General features: G+C 30.7%; 1 protein-coding gene across 1 annotated transcript; it reads right to left on the bottom strand.

The window, feature by feature from the left end:
• Nucleotides 1-13,688: 13,688 nt before the first annotated feature.
• LOC146944330 (choice-of-anchor C domain protein, putative (Protein of unknown function, DUF642)) lies at nucleotides 13,689-20,047 on the bottom strand. The gene is made up of 3 exons (XM_085742721.1): nucleotides 19,864-20,047; nucleotides 15,395-15,892; nucleotides 13,689-14,465 (listed from the first exon to the last, which is right to left on the bottom strand). The coding sequence occupies exons 1-3, from the start codon at nucleotides 19,952-19,954 to the stop codon at nucleotides 13,873-13,875; spliced, it is 1,182 nt and encodes a 393-aa protein (XP_085598847.1). The 5' UTR covers nucleotides 19,955-20,047; the 3' UTR covers nucleotides 13,689-13,872.
• Nucleotides 20,048-22,945: the final 2,898 nt, after the last annotated feature.

Genomic DNA, 22,945 nt, shown 5'->3' with positions numbered 1-22,945 from the left:
TTTGTTTTTTTTAAGGAAGCATTGTTTAAGAGGTAAGAACAAAGAGAAAAATAATTTTAATGAAAATAAAAAAGTTGATGATATAATTATAGAAAAATATAATAAATATTAAATAAATAAAAGATATGATTCGATACGATAAAATCTTAAAACAAATCGAGTGTATATAAGTTTTACTGTTTGTGCGGCGAATTTTTTGTTTATGTTTTTCAAAATAAATAAATACTTTCATCAAAAAAGAAAACAAACAAATATTTTATAAAAACAGAAATAATGATTTTTTTTACGAAAACAAAACGATATTCATTCATTCAAATTGATATAATACATCAAATACAATAACATGATTAACATCGCTAAAAACATAAAAGATGAATCTGCAAAAAAAAACTAACAGCACCAAAGTTAAAAGCATACAACATTAAAATGGCTACAAATAATATGAAAATCTAAATCACGAAAATACAAATGCTTATGTTATTGACTGAAGTCGATCTTTCATTATGAACCAAACGAACATTGTAACAAGACACAAAATCAAACAATGTCGCACAAGACGAAAAACAACACAACGCCGCACTCAGACGAACAAATCCGAAAAACAAAAAAATACTTTGTATGTGTGGAAATCACTTATTTAGATCGAAAGAAATGAGAAAAAAAAGATGCAGATAGATGATTCTAGGTAAAAAAAAAAAAAAAAAACCTAAAATCACCTCTCTTTGATGAGTGAAAAAGAAAGAGAACTTAGAGAGAAGACGGAGTTTCTCTCATTAAATAACTATGGTCTGCAAAAAATAAATAAATAAATAAATAAGTGGGACCGAGAGTAATGTCAGAGACACTCTATTTTCAACACTTTCTCTAATATTCACTCTTTTATTTGATGAAACTAATGTATGTTCCACCACTTTTAGTGGGACCCACCTTAATTTAAGCCAATAATCAAGTGAGTGTTTTCGTCAATCTTTATGAAGATTATTTTAGTCAATCATGTTTTTATACGTAGACGAAGTGGTAATACTAAAGTGGTAATACCATTGAAACTTAAACATGCATTTTGAAGGAGGGAATTTTTCACTAGATTGAAAAATTTCTCACTGAGACTGAAGATGCATATTTGAATTTCTTTTTGAATTGATCTGGGTTTGAGAAATGTTTGAGTTGATGAGTCTTTCACTAAGATTGATGAATTTGGGTTTCATTGAATTTAGAGAAGATGAATGAATTTGAATTTGTGTTTTATTTTTTCAGTGATGCGTGTTTGTTTTAGGATTTTTCCTTGTATGTTGCTGGATTTGGAGAAGGTAATTGCATTTGTCAAAAAAATAAAAATAAAAGGCTAATTAAAAATAAAAAATCACAATTAAAATAAAAAACCTATTTTTTGATTTAAAAATTTAATTTAACTTTATTTCAATTAATTGCCACGTGTACTACTTATACATAGTTAGCAGGTGACACATAGGACCAATGGTGTCAAATCATCAAGAAAGTGGGGCTAGGGACTATTTTAAAAAACAAAAAAATTTGCAAGGATGGATTTCAATTTTTTTTTTTGCAGGGACCAAAATCAAACGAGACATATTTGAAGGGACCAATTGCATATTTTAGCCTATTTTTTTAATGCATTTCTCGGTGTTGCTTAAAACACCCAAAAACAATTATACATAACGCTTTACTAGAGAAGTTAGAAAACTCACATTTCAGGGACAAAGTTCTCCCCTCTGTGTCAATCGTTTAAAGCAAAGGGAATCACAATTGGAGAAATTCAACCGACCTTGGCTAATTTCAACTTTCATTAACATTAGCTAAGTTTTTTTCATGGTTCATAATGCTTCTTAGTTAAGCTTCCTTGATGACAAAGTTTGCTATCTTGATGACTAAGTATATTTTTACATAATTAAACTTACTAACTAACTAAGTAAAATTCATCGTTTCATCATTTGATCTCTTTGCCTACAATAAAAGATGGAAAATAGGTCAAAATGACTATGATCATGTATAAAACCTGACTATATAATATGTGCAATAATTTGGGGCGATTTAATATGTGAAAATATATTAGATTTTAAGTAAAATTGGAGCTTATCAAAACTTAAAGTAATTAAATTAATTCTAACATCCATAGATACATTTTTTATGAAGACATCAAGATCTAATTGCGTCTTTAGCTCTCTGCGGGGCATGATACAAGACCAGACTCCTCTGAATTTTATTCAAGTATTTTAAAATAGATTTTTATCATTCCCTTTTAACTATAACATCGCTTATCACCCAAAAAAATAAACTCAAATAACAAAAACACTCGTATATTTCTCACCATTTTCTTATACATTTTTTGAAAATAAATCTAGTATTTTAAAACAAAATTAAAATGTCAAAAATAAATTTAATCATTTATGAAAATGAATTCTCTCAGCCTTGTTTTGCACATCGTCTCTATCACAATTGTTACTGCATGATTCTTTCATCTCCTTGTTATCAATTAAAATAAATAAAATTTTAAAAAAATAAAATTGAAGGGCTAGTTTGATACTTATGATAAGAGATATAAAATATGACAAACTATCATATCATGTATCAGTTTAGTGTTTAATGAGTGAGGAGGATATGATATGTTACACATTAACTTTATCTTATTATGAACTAGACCATCCACCCGTGCTGCCGCACGGGTCATATTGACGGCAAAAAAAAATTCAAATATATAGAAAATGATGTGCTTTTTGTGCAATTACAATGTTAATAATAAAATTGCAATTAAAAAGAAGTTCATGTTGGTATATTACGAAAAATTTCTTTGTAAACAATATTGGAAGTGCTATCCATGCTAACACCATTATCATCAGAATCTTCAGACCACTGCTCAATCAAGGGCCTCGAAATTGTGTCGGTGTATCATAGGAGCTTCGTCCCATATGATAAGCTTTGTATTATCAATCAGTTCAGCTAGATTAGTTTTGGGATGTATGGTGCAAGTTGAACACTCGTCAACAGTGATACCACCGTATAGTGATGTTGTGATGATAGGTATTAAAACAAATTATCATAATGCAAATTAGCATATTCAATACAAATCTTCATCGTCACCTAACAAAAATTTCAAACCATCTCTAAAAGTGCCTTTCAATACATCAACATACAATTGACCATGTGAGAATACTATATGTTTAAGTGCTTAACCCTAACTTGTACTTTTATTAATTGTCATTGCAAATGAAACTAACTACGCTGAAACTTGAAAGATAATCTTGTATCAGAGGTACACATTGGGGCAGATTTTAGACAACTTAATATACTTGTTTCTTTAATTAGAGATTCTAGTTGCCACTTTTTGTTTTATACACGTTTTTCTTTTTCTAGATGTTAAGAGCACCAATATCATTTTAAAAACTACCACTATTATTTTATAACTGCATGCTATTGACACCAAGTTAATGACTTTCCTTAATCATAGCTATAGTTATAGTAGTAGCTAAAAAAAAATTGTAATTCAATTAGTTACATGAGTGTCACGGCATGCTATTGACACCTACTCATTGAGCTTCCTAAATAATAGCTATATTTACAGTAGTAAAAACACATTGTAATTCAATTAGTCGGATTGATGAACTCTTTATCAGTTAATCATAACACAAAACCATTCGCCAGTACGTACCATCGATATTATACCAAAGGTTCAAAACATACATCAATATACAAAGCATTAATAAAAAAAAAATGAGTGCAAAAAGAAATGATTTGACTACTACATCAATTTTCAATCAACGCAATCCCTAATATTTCAATGTGATAAAGAGAACTTAATTGTTTCCCTCAGATGGAACACCGGTCTTGGACAAATGTAAACGTATAATGATATATTTCTTTTTTTGAATAGCCAATATATTAAAGCATCCAACCCCGTGAGAAAAGGGAGTTGTTGCCAAAGAACAAATTACACAAACCCCAGCGCAAGGCTAAAGGGTGTGACACCAAGCTGCTAAAGAAACAGACCCAAAAAAACTGCCTAGCCTGGCCAACAGGACACAAAAAAGTCATGGAATCAAACCATAACCCATTTGCAGCCTAACGACAGAAACAATAACAGCTGTTCACAGGCCAAACAGCAGCTAACAGAGAAACAATTTATATATGGTACTTCAATCGCATGACATCTAAACATTCCTCATTAGAAATCAGAGACATCGATCAGTTCCTGCTGCACATTAACAAATATGAATGAAAAAAAACACTTAATTCTGCAAATCTTTTTATTGTTCTATAATGGTAGCACAAAAATAAAAGGACTATCAAACAGACGATGGAATGTGTGGTTTTTATTGATTTTTTTTTTTTAAAAAAAAACTCAGCCAAATTGAAAAGGCAAACGAACTTAAAGGAAATATGATGATAGTTTAAGCAGATGTATTTGAATGATAGCAGTATAATGAATTAAAAAAAAAAATTAAAGTTGCAGAATAAGAATAACATGAACAGAAATATAGAAAAATAAATAACCACAGAAGCTCTTAAAAGCAGAATAGCAAAAACGCTGAAGAAAAACAATTATAACACTAAATTATAACAGCAGGAAAATTATGAAGGCAAGTTCAGTATAGAATTCTATATACAAAAAATGATATTAGTATATATTTGCAAATTAGAAAAACAACCCATTAGAACAAAGACAATATATAAGGCATATAAATAATTCGTTTGAAACAGAAAAATAACAACAAAAATTACTACATGTCTTTACTGGTATAGTAGTATCAGTGTAGAAGGCATACAACATATGTTCAACAGAAAAATTCAACCCACAGTAAAAGAATTCATATGAACAACGTTGCATAACGCATAAGAATTCGAAGGCAAAACATTACAGAACAGATGCGCAAAAACACCAAAGGAATGATGGTGTGTGTGTGTGTGTGTATATATATATATATATATATATATATATATATATATATATATATATATATATATATATATATATATAGTGATAACACAATCTATTGGTACTCAATACTTTGGAAAGACACAAACATTGATTATAAGAACAAATTGGGACACAAAAACCATTGAAAAGGAATGATTATAAGAACTCAAAGGAATGATTATAAGAAAAATTGGGACACAAAAACAATTGAAATTGCAAGGCCGAAACAAATTGTTATTTTCAAATAAAGTTAAAGATCAATACAAACCATTAAAAAAATAACAACAAACCATAGCTGGCGTATGTATTTGGTGATGCTTTATTAGAATTTTGGCTGTTTGACAATTAGGAGAAGTTGCTGGTGTGGTGTTAACGATAAACCCAAAACAAAAATCTTTTCACCGATGTCGGAATGACGCGACCACGAAAACAGAGAAGGCGGCAAGGGAGAGAAGGCAGAGAGAAGAAAGAGTGCAACGATGCGAGAAGTGAAATTCAATTATTGTTTTTGAGCTCTCAATGTATCACAAATCAAAAAAACAAAAATATCAGTCAACATGAATTATTAATAACATTCAGATCAAATATAAACAACAAACAGGTCGTTAAATAGAAAACCCGTCAAACAGTGGTACAACAACAGATCTTAGACATTGTAGTGAGCCATTGATTTGTTTGTGAGATGAGAACTGTATGCAAGACAATAGAGTTTCATGCCACTCGTATTTATAGTGAAAGAGTTGTTTAACTTCTAGAGTTTGGTGCATAGGAAATATACATACATTGATTGTCCTTGGAATATGTATAGCCTCAAATACACTTGGTAATGACAAAAGTTGTGGGAGGGAATTCAAATTTGAAATAAGCAACTTTAATATGCATAGCAAAACGTGATGGGTGGGTATAGTACCTAGTTAAGAGAGCTGAAGCATAACATTTAATAGGCTTGAAGAATGGTCTACCGCCCTAGCTTATAGTAAGGGATTTGAAATTTGAAATTGACATTAAGTGCAGTTATAGCAAAATTTTCCCGCCCATAATCTAGGATTAGGGTTTTGCATTAGTTGTTTACATTGTACATTAGGATTAGATAATAAGGATATTATTATTATTATTATTATTATTATTATTATTATTACTAGTCGAGATACCCGTGCTATAGCACGGGTAGCGCGGCTTCGCCGCGCTGTATGGCCGCGGGTCCGCCGCGTGTCGCGTCTCGACTGTGCTTGATATAGTATTTGTTTTTGTTCATAGTGAAAATATGTAAAATATTTAAAACATAATAATGTATATATTGATCGGTAGTAATGAAAAATTGTAAAATAATTAAATTTTAATATGAACAAATATATATTAAATTTTAGTATTGACGATATTAAAAAAACTAATAAATAAAAAAAAATCATAGTTTTTATTTTACTAATATGTTTTAATGTGAAAAATACTAATAAGCATCCCGTGAAAAATCATAACTAATGTATTATATAATATTGTTATAGTAAAATATATTTCATAAATAAGCATATTGTAACATATTCTCGTAAAAAAAATAGAGTGGAATGTGTCATTGTTAATATATAGTCAATACACTCATATATATTTTATCGATATATATATATATATATATATATATATATATATATATATATATATATAGTTCTCATTAGATTTTATAAATAAGAATATACTAATATATTCCCGTAAAACAAACATATTGTCATATATATTTTTATTAATATATAGTCAATACATCAACATATACTTTATTAATATATTAATAAAACTTAGGCAGTTCCTTCAAAAAAATTAAAAATACTAATTACAACTGATAACTCGTTATAGTTACTAAAATGGGTCCCGTGTTACAATTGTACACTCGAATGGGTTTTTTATTGATACATTTTAAAAAATGGAAAAAATTGAAGTATGATTAATCATACTATATTAGAATTTATTTGTTTGTTTTAGTATTGACGATATTAAAAAAAATGAAAATACATTTCACAATAAACATGTACTAACGTATTCCCGTATAAAAACATATAATGAGATATATTTTTATTAATATATAGTTCATACACTCACATATATTTATCAATATATACTTCTCATTAGATTTTAGAAATAAGAATATAATAATATATTCCCGTAAAACAAACATATACTCACATATATAGTTTTATTAATATATAGTTCATAAACCCACATATATTTTTTTAATATATTAATAAAACTTAGGCAGTCACGATGTTTAAATAGAGATATTAAAAAAATACTAATTAAAACTGATCACTCGTTGTAGCTGTTAAAATGAGTCTCGTATTACAATTGTACACTCTATTTGAATTTATAAATAAATATATACTAACATATTCCCGTAAATAAATATAGTGAGATATATTTTTGTTAATATATAGTGCATATACTCATTTTTATTCTATCAATATATAGTTCCCATTAAATTTCAGAAATAAGAATATATTAATATATTCCCATTCGTTGTAGTTACTAAAATGAGTTTAAAAAAACAACAATTTTTTTGAGAAAATTTAAAAAAACAACATAAAAAATTGAAGTACGATTAATCGTACTTTTATGGTAGCGTGCAATTAAAACTGATCATTGACTTGCATGAACAACATTTTCAACAAATGGCAGCGTGAAACACAACAAATATAAATAAATATTTAAGCTGATAGTACATCTACCAATTTTTCTTATCTACTATTTCTATCTTGTGAAATCACCATCCACTATAAAATATCAAGTTTTTGTCATCATCACATTCAAAACAATTTATTATATCTTCAGAAAAGGAATTTTTTTTAGAGCAAAACAGAAAAGGAAGTTTTTTTTTTGAGAGAACAGAAAAGGAAGTTAGTGATTACATTGTTCAGGTTTCTAATTTCTCTCTTTAACCTGCCTTTTCTCTTTCTATCTCCACACAACAACTCTCCTTTCTCTCTCCCTTGTTCTCACGTTTTTCTTTCCCACAGAAACCACCATCATGCCATCTTCTCTCTTTATTTTCTACAAACTCCAACAATCCTTTAACAAAACAAAAGCCACTATTCAAAATTTGCTTCTCACGTGCCCACTTCCAAGGATTGGGAATAGTTGCTTTTTTCATGTAAAATATCTGAAATAACCCTTCTCTAATTTTATATTTTTGGTTTTATAATTACATAAAATTACAATTATCGATTATAATTAAATTAAAATAAAGAAAAACTGAAAAAAATATTTAAAAAATTTATTAAAATAATTTATTGGGATCCATTTCACTAAAAAGAAGATTAAAACTTCACTTAGTTTGCTAATAGAAAGATATAATAAGAAGAAGATAGTGAAAAACTTGGTATTTTTTTCTGTGTCCAAATGAAATGAACCAAGTCTCTATTTGTAGAGAAAAAAAATCATGAATTTTGACATAATTTTTTTTTTAAAAATTATTTTTCGACAAAATAATTGATTTACAATTATTAAAAAAAATTAAAAACCAACCAACCAATCGAAACCCAACACGCGTCCATGCTGTCCAGCTTTTTTGCTTTCTCTCTCCGGCCTCTGCTCCCCACTTGCGCTGTCGGCGATTGTGATACACTTGCCATTTTTGCTCGAATCACAACGCGACACGTGGCACTTCTTCCTTTCAAAGGGCAATGAAATTCCAAAAGTACCCTTAATTAGTAGTAAAAAGCAACTGTGAAAATTAATAGAGTTAGGGACAGTTAAATAATTTTGCTAGTATTTTGTTTTGTTATATTGAGAGTAGATTATTATTATTATTATTATTATTATTATTAGGGTTAATTAAGTAAATGGTCACTATAAATATTCAGAATTTCATTTTTAGTCCCTACAAAATAAAATCGCATTTTTTAGTCACTGTAAAAAAATTTGTCAGCATTTTTAGTCCCTGTAAAATTTTCCATCAACATTTTTAGTCCCTGTAAAAAATTTACGTCAGCATTTCCGGTCCCTAAAATGCTAAAGGAAAATGTCACAAGGACTAAAAAGTGTGATTTTATTTTGTAGGAAGTAAAAACAAAATTCTAAATATTTATAAGGACCGTTTACTTAGTGAACCATTGTTATTATTATTTCTCTCTATTTAAAATTAATATATTAGATATGAGTTGGGTCATGTTATAAAGTTCATACTATGAACGAAAGTATTATACTATATTATAAATCAACCTATTTAAACTCAATATGAATATTACTACTCATCTTGTATTGGTTAAGAACTTTAGATTATTTGTATGATTGATATTTTCACTTTTGATTTCTTTAAGGTTTAAATATTACATAATACCACTTGTGTAACAACATATTTTTCTTAGTTTTGCCTTAACATATATATTCTTTAGAGAGATGTTGTATAATTCTTGAAATTAAGTATTAATAGTCTTACGTTAGTGTTAAGGTGTGACTTTTAGGACATGAAATCATGGTTTATACCAATGTCTTTTTCATTCTTTTGAATATTATTTACATGTAATTTTAGTCCATACAATTATAGTAATTTTTTGTTTTAGTCCCTGTGAGTTTCTTTTTTGTTTGACTTTAGTCTTTGCAATTCAAAATTTGATGCTTTTAGTCCCCGCAATCAGTTTATTAGCCACATATGACGACAAAGACAAAAAAGAACATATTTTTAATTTGCACCGACAGAAGTCGAACAAAAATCTTACAAGGACTAAAATTAAACACCACTATAATTTTAGGGACTAAATCATATTTAAATCAATCTTAATTACATGTTATAATCAATCTTGATGACATGATCATGTTATTTATGTGAGATGTAACTTAGGCGACATATGATATATGTGAACTATGATTCATGTGTAAAATGTGACTTCTCAAAATATGATTATTTGAAATATGATTTATGTGAAGTGTGACTTGTGTAAAATGTAATTTATGTGAAATGTGGCTTGTGTAAAATGTCTTTTATTTTTTTGTACCAAAATAAACTTATATTATTTCATTCATAACAATAGTTGTAATATAAGATGAAATCAAATCAAAAACTTGGCGACTAGCATACAACTTTGACGCCCTAGCTAGTGTATGGGCAACAAAATTTGCTTGTCTCCAGACAAAACTAATCTTAATGTTTGGAAAATGAGTTAAAAGTGATCTACAAGTTGACATGATGTTGCCAAATTCAGCCCGGTTGTTGGTTCTATCCATTATGCCATCCGTCACTAGTTTACAATCTAGCTCAATATGCACATTCGAAAGTCCCAATTCACCAAGCCATAAAATGGCCTCTTTCAAGCCCTAAAGTTGACATGTGAATTGTAACATGAATTGACTTTGGCGCCTTAAAGTACCAGCAATTTCTATGGCTTTGCTTTCATAATGCTCTCCCTATTAATGCCTGCCGGCATCATTGCAACATGATAGCTTCTCCAAGCTGCACCCGTTGCTCTTCACCCATAGAGGATATTTTTCACTGTTTACGTGATTGTCCGCACTCTAGAGAGTTTTGGCTCCGCTTGAATATGGGGCACTATAATAATTTTTCTCTGAATTTGATGTCAAGGTTTGTCTTCATGAGATGACAAAGGGTACTTCTGCTATTTTGTTTATTACAGGAGTATGGTATGCTTGGTGTTGGAGAAATAATACTATGAAATAATACTATTTTTGAGGATCAACATTGACGTATTCAAGATGTGGTGCGAAAGACCTTTTTGTTACATGATGAATGCATTTCTAACTATCTCAATCTTGGTTTGGACCCACACTCATCACGCCTATTAGCTCATTGGATCCCCCCTCCGGTAGGTACACTTAAACTCAATATTGATGGTAGCTTTCTAGAAGATTTTGGTTGTTTAGGTGCTGGTGGTGGTGTTGTTCGCAACCACGATGGATAGGGATGGGAATAGGCCAGGCCAGGCTTTGACAGGCCTGAGCTTGGCCTACGAAAAAATTTACAGGCCTAAGCCTGGCCTATGGCCTATCATAGGCCGTTTTTCTTGGCCTGGCCTGGCCTATTTAAAAGCCTGGACTGGCCTGAAAGCCTACTTACAGGCCTACTTTATATTAAGGCCATCAAATAGTTCATTTAGCCTACTAAATAAGCTAAACAAGCCTTAAAGCCTACTTAAAAGCCTATTTAACTACAAGTAAATTTTAACTAGATTAAAGCCTACTTAAAAGTCTATAACAACAAAGCCTATTATGGGACTACTAGATAGAGAAAAAGATATTTATATTTTTAATATATGCAATTATTTTAATATAAAAAAACATTTTTTAATAAATAGTATTAATAGGCCAGCCTATTAGGCTTAACAGGCTTTTCTGGAAGCCTAAGCCTGGCCTATTTAACTAAACAGACTTTTTAAAAAGCCTAAGCCTAGGCCTATCTACTAAACAGGCCAGGCCAGGCCAGGCCAAAACAGGCCAGGCCGTAGGCCCCTGTAGGCCGGCCTGGCCTATTCCCAACCCTAACGATGGAGATTGGATAGCTGATTTTTCTCACTATGAAGCTGGAGGTGATGCGTTATTAGCTGAGTTACGTGCTATCCAGATAGATCTTGATTTTTGTAGTCTAAAAGGCTATGTCAACATTATTTGTGAGAATGATTGTTTGGAAGCAGTTGACCTGCTTACTGATGGTCGTTATCATACCTTGCACACTTATGCTACTGACATCCTTCATATTAGAGATGTTTTACATGGAAATGGGTAATATAACATTGGTGCATATGTTCTTAGGGAACAAAATATGTGTGCAGATTTTATAGCTAAGGATGGATCACATGCAAGGTGCTCTGCTCGCTAGAACTGCCCTCCGCCTGACATGGAATCTCTCATTCTGAGAGATAAACTTGGAACTTAATTTTGACTCTCCCTCTTTTTTATTTTTCTTTTTACGTCGTTACCTTAACACTACCAAAAAAAAAGGTAACTATTAAGTAACCGAAGCAATATACGATTTTTTATGTAGAATATAAGTTTTAGATGGTTCATGACAGTATATGTGACAGTGGATGAGTTTGTGTCCAGAAAATCTTAGATAACTAAGAGTTTCAGTTTGCAAACTATAAAAAAAAAAAACACTTTGGTGAACTATTAGGTGCGAACCCTTCTTTCCAATTGAGTTTAAAATACCAATCAGGATAGTGAATTTGTAGAAATCACACGATTATAGGGCATTTAGTTTTTCATAGCATATATCAGATTAGACAAATTACTCAACCATTATAGGGCACGTAGTTTCTTATTTCTACTTTCTAAGGCCGTTTTCAACAACCTAACAAGGCCAACTTTCTAAGGCCGTTTTCAACAACCTAACAAGGCCAACACCATTACCCATGACAATACAAGAATCACACTACTAACTAGATATTCTACTTTTATCTTAGCAAAATGTTCATGGAATCATTGGATTCAGTTTTCTATCAAATGTGCCACCATGTTGGTAACTAGATAATATACTTTTAATGATAGTGAATTTAGGATTCCAATCTATGTCACTACAAATGAAATTAAGACAGATACTACCACACCCCAAATAATCCAAGTTACACCCCAAAGTTACTAATATACCCTTTATTCATGTTCACTGCACATTAATTATGTATACGTAAATTCATTTTACATGAGTTAAGTAAACTGAGTTTACATACACTACGTAAACTGATTTTATATAAGTAAGTTAAGACTGAGTTTTAGTTCATGTAAACTGAGTTTACGTAGTTCATGTAAACTGAGTTTACATACACCAAGTAAACTGAGTTTAGGTGTATGTTATTGCTTCTTTTTAGAATATGTACGTAAACTAAATTCACGTGAGATTTATATGTAAACTTAAATTACGTTACCCTTCTACGTAAAACTTAAATCAAACAAATCGATGTCGATAGACAAACGTGAAATTAACAACAACTATAAACATCCATGGTAAAATTAACAACATCGAATAAATCATAGAGCAAACGATAAATAGAAACTCGAAGAAATTTATGAAATTCACTTACTTGTATTAATCGAGTACATATCAATGGAAGAGATGTTGATTCAATTGACGATTTTAGTAGGTATTGATTGCATATTCATGGTGGTTTGTGGGTGAAAAAGGGGTGAGGGTTTAGAATGATAATAAAAAAAAGGGTTTTTTAGAAATTTAGATGAAGAGGGCAATTTTGGTATTATTGTAAAAAATTTCATAAATTTAGGTGTAACTATGATTATATAGGGTGAAACTAGAAAGAGTCTAAAATTAATTACAAGTGAAAATCGTGTGGAATCACTATTCATTTTTAATGCTATCAAATTGGTGGAAATTAACAATTATGCCAAGTAGGTCATATATCTGAAATAATGATCAAAATATAAAAGTTGAAGGAAAGTCAATTATAGTGACACAAAAATATAAATTCACAAAATCTTACTTGGAGGTCACTCAAAGTATAGTAAGTTGGATTTGTTGTAAATATAAATTATAATCTTATCACTAAAGCTACTATAGATTTGTACTACTGATTTTGTGCAGCACATTCATGAAAAGCAAATTCAATCCATATTCATTTCACTTTGGAAATTTGATATGCACATCAGCCACCACATTCCTCTTTAGAAGTTTGATTCAATCTTGAGTGAAATAATGAAAACTGATACACTTTGCACAATGAAGATTCACTTTTTGTGCATAAAATTCTACATTTTTAGTCGTATTGTCTGCCACATAGTGAAAGAGAAGAAAGAGTCTTTACCCACTTAGAAGCATGAATGACACATTACAACTACACATTTTCATTTTCATTTTTAATACATCATCATAACTATATAAACTTAAAGGGAGTTCACAATACAACAATTTTGGAGAATGTGGCTTCACCTACACCCCCCAATTGAAAAGAACCTATTAAGCTTACTAATAACATTTAAGTAAATTAAAACATAATAAAACCCCTTTAAACAAGAAACAAAACTAGACCCAAAATCCCAAGTCCAAGTCTTACAAAGCCCAGCCCACGAAGCCGATTGGACCCAGCAAACCAAACCCTGACATCATCCACAACAGGCCCACATAGAGAACTCATATCATCACTTCTAGTATTGTAGTAAACACTATAGAATGCAATTCTAGTCATATCAGCCTTGGCAGTGAAATTGAGGTTAGAAATTTGGAATGTAGAATTTGAATTTGGTATGTAATGAATGTTTTGAGTTTGGTCACCAGCAAAGGCCATAACAGCAAGAGGTTCCTTGCATTTATCATCAGCGTGACCTAATGAAAATGTTAAGGTATATGGTTTCTCAGCTTTGGTTTCAACCATTTGAGATATGATGCCTTCTTTTCCTGAAAGAAGCTCAATGGCTCTCCTTCCTCCTGGAACTGCATAATGATCGGAATCAATGAAGCGGACAGCTCGGTTTGATTCGACTATCCAACCGGGTAGCGATGAAGTTTCTCCGTCTAGGTTAGTTGGAAGTAGGACACCCATTGAAGTATTACGAAACAACCATGGACCTTCTTCAAAATCACCATTGATTACTGCATTGTCTGCAAATCTCAACATAGCCAAGATTAATTACCATTCAGTAAAGCTCTAATAAATTCAGTATGGTTTGGAGTACAAAAGTGGTGCTTACAAAACATGAAATTCCTTTTAATATCAGTGACTCTCATAGTTATTAGTTGATGAGTGGAAAACAATTGTTATCTTGTAGAATGACACTCAATTTGTCCCTCACAATTTTCTAAGACTGTGTTTGTATCATGATTCTTTTATTTGAAAAGGGTAATTCAAATATTCCTATGTAAGTTTCATTGTTATTTTAAGAATTTTCAAAATGAAGGAATTTTATTAAGTATTGTCAAAACAAATTTTTTAGTATTTCAAATACCACCTAAAAGGTAAGAATTTGAAATTCCTTCTTTACTTTATACATGTGAATCTCAAATTTGTCTTTCTATGTCAACAAAATTTACACATTAGTCCCTATTTATGTTTAGATTTTGCAAATTAGTCCCTATATTTTACAAATTTTGCAATTGATCCTATATTTTTCCTGAATACAATGTTATGCATATCAATTAAATCCAAAAAATATTGGGCAAACCACCATTTTGGTTATTAAACTTGCAAACACTCATTTTGGTCCATAAATTTGTTTTTATATAGTCAATTTAGTAATCAATTGTATTTTTATTGATCAATTTGTCAATAAAATAAAATTACTAACAAAAATGACATTTTGCAATTTTGACACATTTAAAGACTATAGTTACAATGAGTCACACATTCAATTAAAATACCAAAATTGTAGTTTACCCAAAAAATATTATAGCATATCTTAGTGCATTAAAAGTTTAAATGACCTTGCAGGAAAACATTAAAAGGGCTCACAAGTATTATCAGCAAAGTATAAATGCATGGATAGATACATAGATAAACAATACTCCATGTGCATTAAGTTGATAGTATATACCTTTGGGCTTATCAGGAGTGAAAAGCTTCTTAATAGCAATGTTATCAATAATGGGTCCACAAGTAGGGTCATCCTCCATACCAGGGTTCTTAAACACCAACCTAAACACATCCTCATCAGCATTAAAAGAAACCGCGTAAGGGTTCCAACCTTGAACATTATACAATGTCTGCAAATCTATTGTCTGTGATGCAGATGCCACGGACACATTAAGTTGTTCAAGTTGAGCACACGTGCGAGCCGCGCAAAATGTTACAGAATAAATTGAACCTTTTTCTACTGGTATTTCTTGGCTTATTTCAGCATCGTTACCTAATCTTATTGCATGTCTACCTTGTGGTACTATGAGGATCATTCCACCTTGTTTTTGCCCTGATTCTACTAGCTCAACTGTGCCGTTTGATTTCCAGTTTGGAACTTCACTTGGTCCTTCTATTATTGCTTCATTAGGGAAACCATTTGATGGACTTACCTCAAAATCTCCATTTGCTACTAACCCTGTAAAATTAAATAATGAAAATGTTATCTTATTATAGTTATGTAAAATGGTATTTTTCAATTTTAAAATGATTATGTTAGGGTGTTATTTATTTTATATACGTATGAAAAATGAAAAATGTACCGTAATCTTTGGCAATAATTAAGGTGATTCGATGACCCACTACTACTAGTACTAGTCAACTATGGTTCAATTCCAAAATAAGAAAGTAACATGCAGTAAGGATAAAACTTAGTTGAAAAGGTAAATAGAACAAGTGAAAAGGACAATATACAATTATGTACTATACCCCACCCCACCCCACCCCACCCCAAACTCAGCCCGATATACGCTGAGTCTTGTTAAATACTTATACTTACCCTTCAAATTCAACTATCTCCTAGGTGTGTCATTGAATTTGGAACTTTTTTTTTTTGTTGGATAAGCAAAATTTGGAACTAAGCCTGGTCAATTCTTAATTTTTTTTGTCAAGGAGTTTAATGGTTAAACTAACACATTATATGTATAAAAGAGTGGAAAATTAGTGACTCGAACTCTGACCCCTCAATACACTAATGTCAACAAAATGGCCCAATTAGTGCTACATTTAGACTATCCCTAAAAACGGAATTATTCAGATTCCAATAAGAAGGCAGACAAAAAAATATTAAGAAGGTGCAAAGTTTATACCCAAAAAAAGGTGGCAAATGTTTAAGTGAAAATTGTATAAATCATGAGCATCCAAAACAATAACTCAATAGCAATTATTGATTCACGCAAGTTGAAGTAGCATATCACACAAGGTAAAAAAAGCATCAAGCATAACATGACAATAAAGCAATTGTGACGTGTAAAGGGACCACATTTTCTGCTGAAAAGATTTTCAATGAGTACGAGCCAGCAGCAAAATCATTGTAAGGTTTTGTTCACAAACACATACCACAATCCAAACCAAATACAAATTATGCAATTCAAGCCAATTGTTATAACAATCAACATTTATGTTGAACTAAATATCATCTTTGTTTATAAGGCCATAACTATTTCTTTTTAGTTTATTATATATCTGCCCCCTCTTTGAAAGCAATATTGACGCAACATGCCAATAATAGTCTACCAATAGTGTAATTTAGATTACCTTATCCAAAGAATGGGCTTCAAAGCCCACATTGGAGTAATAAATTTGAAACAAAATAAGCAACATTTCAAAAATGTCTCAATACATGCCACACTGGCATAAGTAGTAAACAAAAAATAGGAACAAAATAAACAAAAAAAGCTAGCATTGAAAAATGACATCTCAATGTATTATGGGAAGAAACCAAGAGAGACATGGTGAAGAGATTCCAATGAAGAAAATACGACAAAAATGATGTTGATGGGGAACAAATTGTGGTCTTTGTACGATCCACTATGAACCAGAATCCGCGTTGAGCACGTGGGTCCCAACACATGCCCCCCCATCTTCTAATTTTTTTTTTCTTTGACCAAAAGTCAATTAGATAAAAACTAGTACTCTCTCCCTCCCAGAATATCTGGCCCAATTTGGTTTTTCACACAGATTAAGAAAAATGTATAAATAAAAGGGAAAGTGGAGTATATTGTATTGGGAATGATGAAAGTAGTATTAATTAGAGTTATATTGTATTGGAAATGATGAAAGTTATATTGAAAATTGAAATGGGTCAGTTATTTTGGGACACTTTTTTTTAGTAAATGGGTCAGATATTCCGGGACGGAGGGAGTACTTATTCTTACCGTTGTTTTTCTTTTATTTAACTTAAGGGTCATAGGCACAAGTTAAGAAACTTAAAATGGAAATTAAAAATAATTGAAAATATAATTTTTACAACTTTCAAGACATTGAATGCACAAGTTCCAAGAAAAAATTTCTACATTTACTCTCTTAACTTATGCTCCAAGGGCACAAGTTAATATTTTCGTTAACTTAATACTCCATTAGTAATAGAGTATGGCTTGGGTATGGGAATAGAGTTTAGGGTTTAATGACCATTATTTCACATAAAGGACAATAATGGTAAAAGTGTGTGGAGCTTTGTGTTTCTTTACGGAAAGGTCCTTGCACTTTGCTCAAGAATGGAGGGAAAAAGGCAAGTGTTTAGAGGCGGGAACACTGTGTTAATAAGGTAATTTTATCATTTCATATCCCTAGGACTTGGATGTGAAAAAAGTCTTTGGTTTGGGACCCATATGCTTACGGCTTACCAACCAAATATGCTTTCTTTCATACATCTCCAGTCTCTAGGCATGATTTTCCTCTCTTATTAGTCCTACTACTATGGCCATCCTATAAGAAGCTACAAGCTATTTTGATCTGCATGTTTTTAGGGTAAAGTTTTTGGTTCTTACACTTTATCAATAATTGCAAGATGGCGATGTTTTGCGGTGATTATAGTAGTGGTATTTATTTCTTGAACCATGCTAACACATTGTTTAAAAAACACAGGAAAATCGGTCTTGCAAATAAAGTCAAATTCCGATTAAAGTCATAATTCCATCACTTTCTATACAATTTTTTTTAAGAAGCTACGTACATTAGTCTATAAAAATTTACACTAGAGAAAATCGAACTTGAGACTTTCAGGAGGAGCACACTCTAGGACCAACCCAAATGAGTTCTTTCTATACAAAAGTTACTTTTTTTTTAGTTTCTTAAGACACTTATTAGCATTTTTGTCATTTCTTTTATAAAATTTAGATTTAGATTAAATAGTTAAAGGAAAATGTTAACCATTTGTACTCATATTTTTTTTTTCGGAGTTCGAACCCCGAACCTTGCAAAAATTATGCATTGTTCTTACCATCTGAGCTAAGCTCACGGGAACATTTGTAATCATATTTAAGTAAAAGTAAACATATACTTATACACTTAATTAAAAAAGTTAGTTAGTTCGTTTAATTATTTAAAAAAAATAAAATCATAACTATATCCCCCGAACTACCCTTTCTATTAATTTGATTTTTTATGAGAATATATTTGATAACAATAAATCAAAATATATTTTCTTTTAACAAAATTAAAATGTGGTTTTAAATAACATTAAATATGGACTTATTTTTGTCTTATATTTGAGTAAATGGATAGATATATCATATATCACTGTCAAATGCAATTTTTGTACCCAAAATCAAGGTGGGTCATATATACAATTAGGACTATAAATTTGGTCATATTAAGAAGGTTAGTTGCATAATATACAAAACTATTTTAACCGATTCCAACATCAAATAAATTGAGCAAAAAAAATGATTAAATAAACAAACAATATTTTAATAACTAAATAAAAAATCATTTAAAGAGCATCAACTAAAAATAGATATAAAACATCCAAGACATTTTTCAAGCAGTACTTAGAAGTACGATATGTAAAACACTACAACCAGTACCAACTTCTCAATTATTTTGTCATCGAAGTATTCCTAATTTTTACTTTCACTCCTTTCCTAGGTACAGTTTTTAACTCCACTCCTGATACTTTGGATTATGGAGAAATTAATTGAAACATAAGTCGGTTGAAAACAAAACAACACAATGGGATGACAAAAACAACACAAAGTAGTGTTCAAAATTATGTGTTAATTAATTTCTCACTTCCTATGGAACACAACATTTATAATGATTTTAAGGCTTCAATAATATTTTTTTTGAACAAGAAGGCTTCAATAATATTAAAACAAAATTCTAAGCTTGAACCTCAAAAATCACTCTCTTCTTTCTATAATTGGTATATCCTTAAATTAAACTCTTAGATATGTTACCCCACCCCATATCCAGAAACCAATTAAAACTATAGCTACGAAAATTACTAGCATTTCATCTTTGTACTATGAAACTAGACCACACAATAGAAATGTAACTGAAAACCCACCAAAATCATTGAATAATACACAAATCATATAACATATGAAAAATAAGCAATTTAGATGTCAGATCTCAAGAAAACAAAGAAAGAAAGAAGAAGGACATTACCATCTTCTGCAGCGGTTGTGAGAACCAAATGGAGTAGGATTAGAGGCACCAACTTGAAGACCCATTTCACTCTTGTGGAGCTCCAAGCCATTTTCACGCTAAAAAAATACTCTTTTATTTTTTTCTCTTAGTAAAGTTTTGTGATACGTGAAGTGTGTACTGTGTTTTTGAGGAGCACAAAGGTAAAGAGAGTTGGGAGAGTGAGTATGTCCTTTTATCTAAGATTCTCAGCAGTAGCAGTACTATTACTATGGTCTTTTTCCTCTTTAGCTTAGATTAAAATCACTTTATTAAAATAAAGTTTGGTTTTAAAATTCTTTGATATTTGTCTAAAGTTTGTTGCGATGTACAGTGTGGGGACACATTTTTTTGTTATTATTTTAGAAAAGAGTGTAAATCAATATTCTTTGTGAATAATTTTGATTCTTTAATATAAAAGAAAGTGTGATGTTGGCATAAAAAATTTGTTGTATATACATATTGTAAACTTTTTCAATGGTATAAGTATCTTTTTTTTCGTTCTCGTGAGCTTAACTCAGTTGGTATGGACAATGCATAAAAATATGCAAGGTTTAAACTCCGGCCACCACAAAAAAAACTATTTTTTTTTTTGCTAAACTACACATTTTTTCCCGTTAACTTAACTTCAAATAAAGGTTTGATATTTTTTTATTTCATTTTTATTCTTTTGGTCTATCTAAATATGTATTTCATTTTTTTTGTCCTCGTGAGCTTAGTTCAGTTGGTATGAACAATGCATAAAATATGCAAGGTTCAAATCCCGACCACCACCAGAAAACTATCTTTTTTTTTGTTGCTAAACTACAAATTTTTTCCCGTTAACTTAACTTCAAATAAAGGTTTGATATTTTTTTATTTCATTTTTATTCTTTTGGTCTATCTAAATATGTATTTCAAGTAAGTCTAATATTCATATGTAAAAATAAAAGACCATAAATTTAAGGATTGAGATGTTGCAAGAAAATAAAAAAAATTATTTCATTTTTATTCTTTTCGTCTATCTAAATATGTATTTTCAAGTAAGTCTAATATTCATATGTAAATATAAATAAAAGACCATAAATTTAAAGATTGAGATGTTGCAAGAAAATAAAATCATAGATAAAAGATTAAAATGTTACTTGAAAATAAGTAAAAAACTAAAATATGATTATTATTTTTTTTGCGTGGAATTTATAAATGATATAAAACCTACTATTCAATTATTTATTTATTTCCTCAAAAAATAATTATTTATTTGTGTACATTATAGTACAAACAATAATGTTTATTTAAGGGGCAAATCATTATTTTACGGGTTTGTGACCCCGGTCTCACGGCAGGCCCACTCCACCGCCGTATGAAGACACCATTTAGTACAGTTTTCACATTATTATAGAATATTAATAAGGCTAAAATATGGTATTGGTCCATGCAAAATAGGTCAGTTTTGGTTTTAGTCCCTGCATATTTTTTTTATAGTTTTTGGTCCTGCATAGGAAAAACTGTCTTTCAAATGTGATTCCTTAAACTCCTTCAAAAAAAAATGTTACGTGTGGCAATAGATTTTTGAGAACTAAAATGCAATTACAAGTATAAGTGTAGAGAAGTTAAAGGAAGATAGAATAAGTAAATAGAAGTAAAATAAGTGGTTTGATTGATTATATTAGTAGATTTACAATAAGGTTTATCAATTATAAGTATGGGGTTTTTCCTTAAAAAAAAGTATGGGGTTTTGTGGTCAATTATAAATAGGGGTGTTTGTGATGTGATTACATTCGATTTTGAGATTAAAAGTTATAAGAGAAAAATGACTGGATTCAGTTGGTTTGGATGGCTTTTAAAAACTAAAAAATCAAACTGAACTCATGCAATTTTAATTGATTTGGTTGGTTCGGTGTTTTTCAAGAAAATACGTAACTCAAAGTTCCATTAAGGAAACATGACAAGTTACATTTAATTTTCTATGTGAGAATTATAGTGATTGATACCGGTAATAATAGTATATCAATTAGCAAGGCCGTTCTCAACAATTTGGAGGCCCAGTTACATACTTTGACAATTTTCATTTAAAAAGAATTGAAAAAATATCCAACACTATTTATAGTGATAAACAATTAAGTTGTAATTAAATATATGAGCAATTGTTGAAAAATGACTAATCTGACTCAAGGTCTAAGCTACAACCATCAAGTCCATGACTTTCGTCTTTAATCATGACTTCATCTCCAACCTTCTTATCATCAACAACTTTTCTTGACTTCGATATTTTCAACATCTCCAAATTCAATCATCCTCATCAAATCCCCTTTTAACAACACAAAATTAATCTTCCCCAAAATTCATAGAAGTTCTTCTGTTTTGTGTCGAGGGGCGGCCATTATTTAGTCAAAACCTCCAAAAGCGGATGAGTAAAAAAATGACTTGAATACATCTGAATCAAATGCGATTTTTGGGTTGGTTCGATTTGAACACCCTTACCGACATCATCATCCATTTGCAGGATGAATTAGGGCCAGTACCATCACCGATTAAAACGTGCCCGGCCTTGTTGAATCGTTTCTCCGACCCAGTCAATTGGAGATAATGTCCACTATCATCATCGGTCAACTCTTTTAGAATTTGATAACAGATAACCTGATAATTATTAATAGACATATCACGTAGGCCTGGAACTGCATGAAATTAACAATAACCACCACTACCTACATTTGTCACCTTTTCAATAAATTCATGCATGAACGATAAGACCAAGTGCAATGGGTAGTTGAATGGAAGCTTCAACATGTTGGAACCATTGCATGTGGGTGTTGAAAGTGAGTGGAAAGATGATGTGGATGAAAGAGGTGATGAATCCATTAAACTAGTTGAACTCTGTCCCGACAGGCCACGTGGCGTAAAACGGTTGGACAAAAGTGGTGCGTGAGATGCATGCGCCGATAGGGCGCGTGTGGGAACTGTGTACGCGTGTTGGAACAAAATGTGTTTAACAATAAACCTTAAAGAGTTTTGATGATAACAAGGTATTAAAAATTGTAAATTGGATTAGCTAATATTTGTTCAAGTGTACAGGACCATAATT

The sequence above is a fragment of the Medicago sativa genome, chromosome 2 (assembly GCF_051527215.1).
Source record: "Medicago sativa cultivar Bolivia chromosome 2, Bolivia_mono, whole genome shotgun sequence".
Taxonomy (NCBI): Eukaryota; Viridiplantae; Streptophyta; class Magnoliopsida; order Fabales; family Fabaceae; genus Medicago; species Medicago sativa.
Note: the sequence above shows the minus strand (reverse complement) of the source record. Positions and strands in the feature narration are given on the sequence as shown.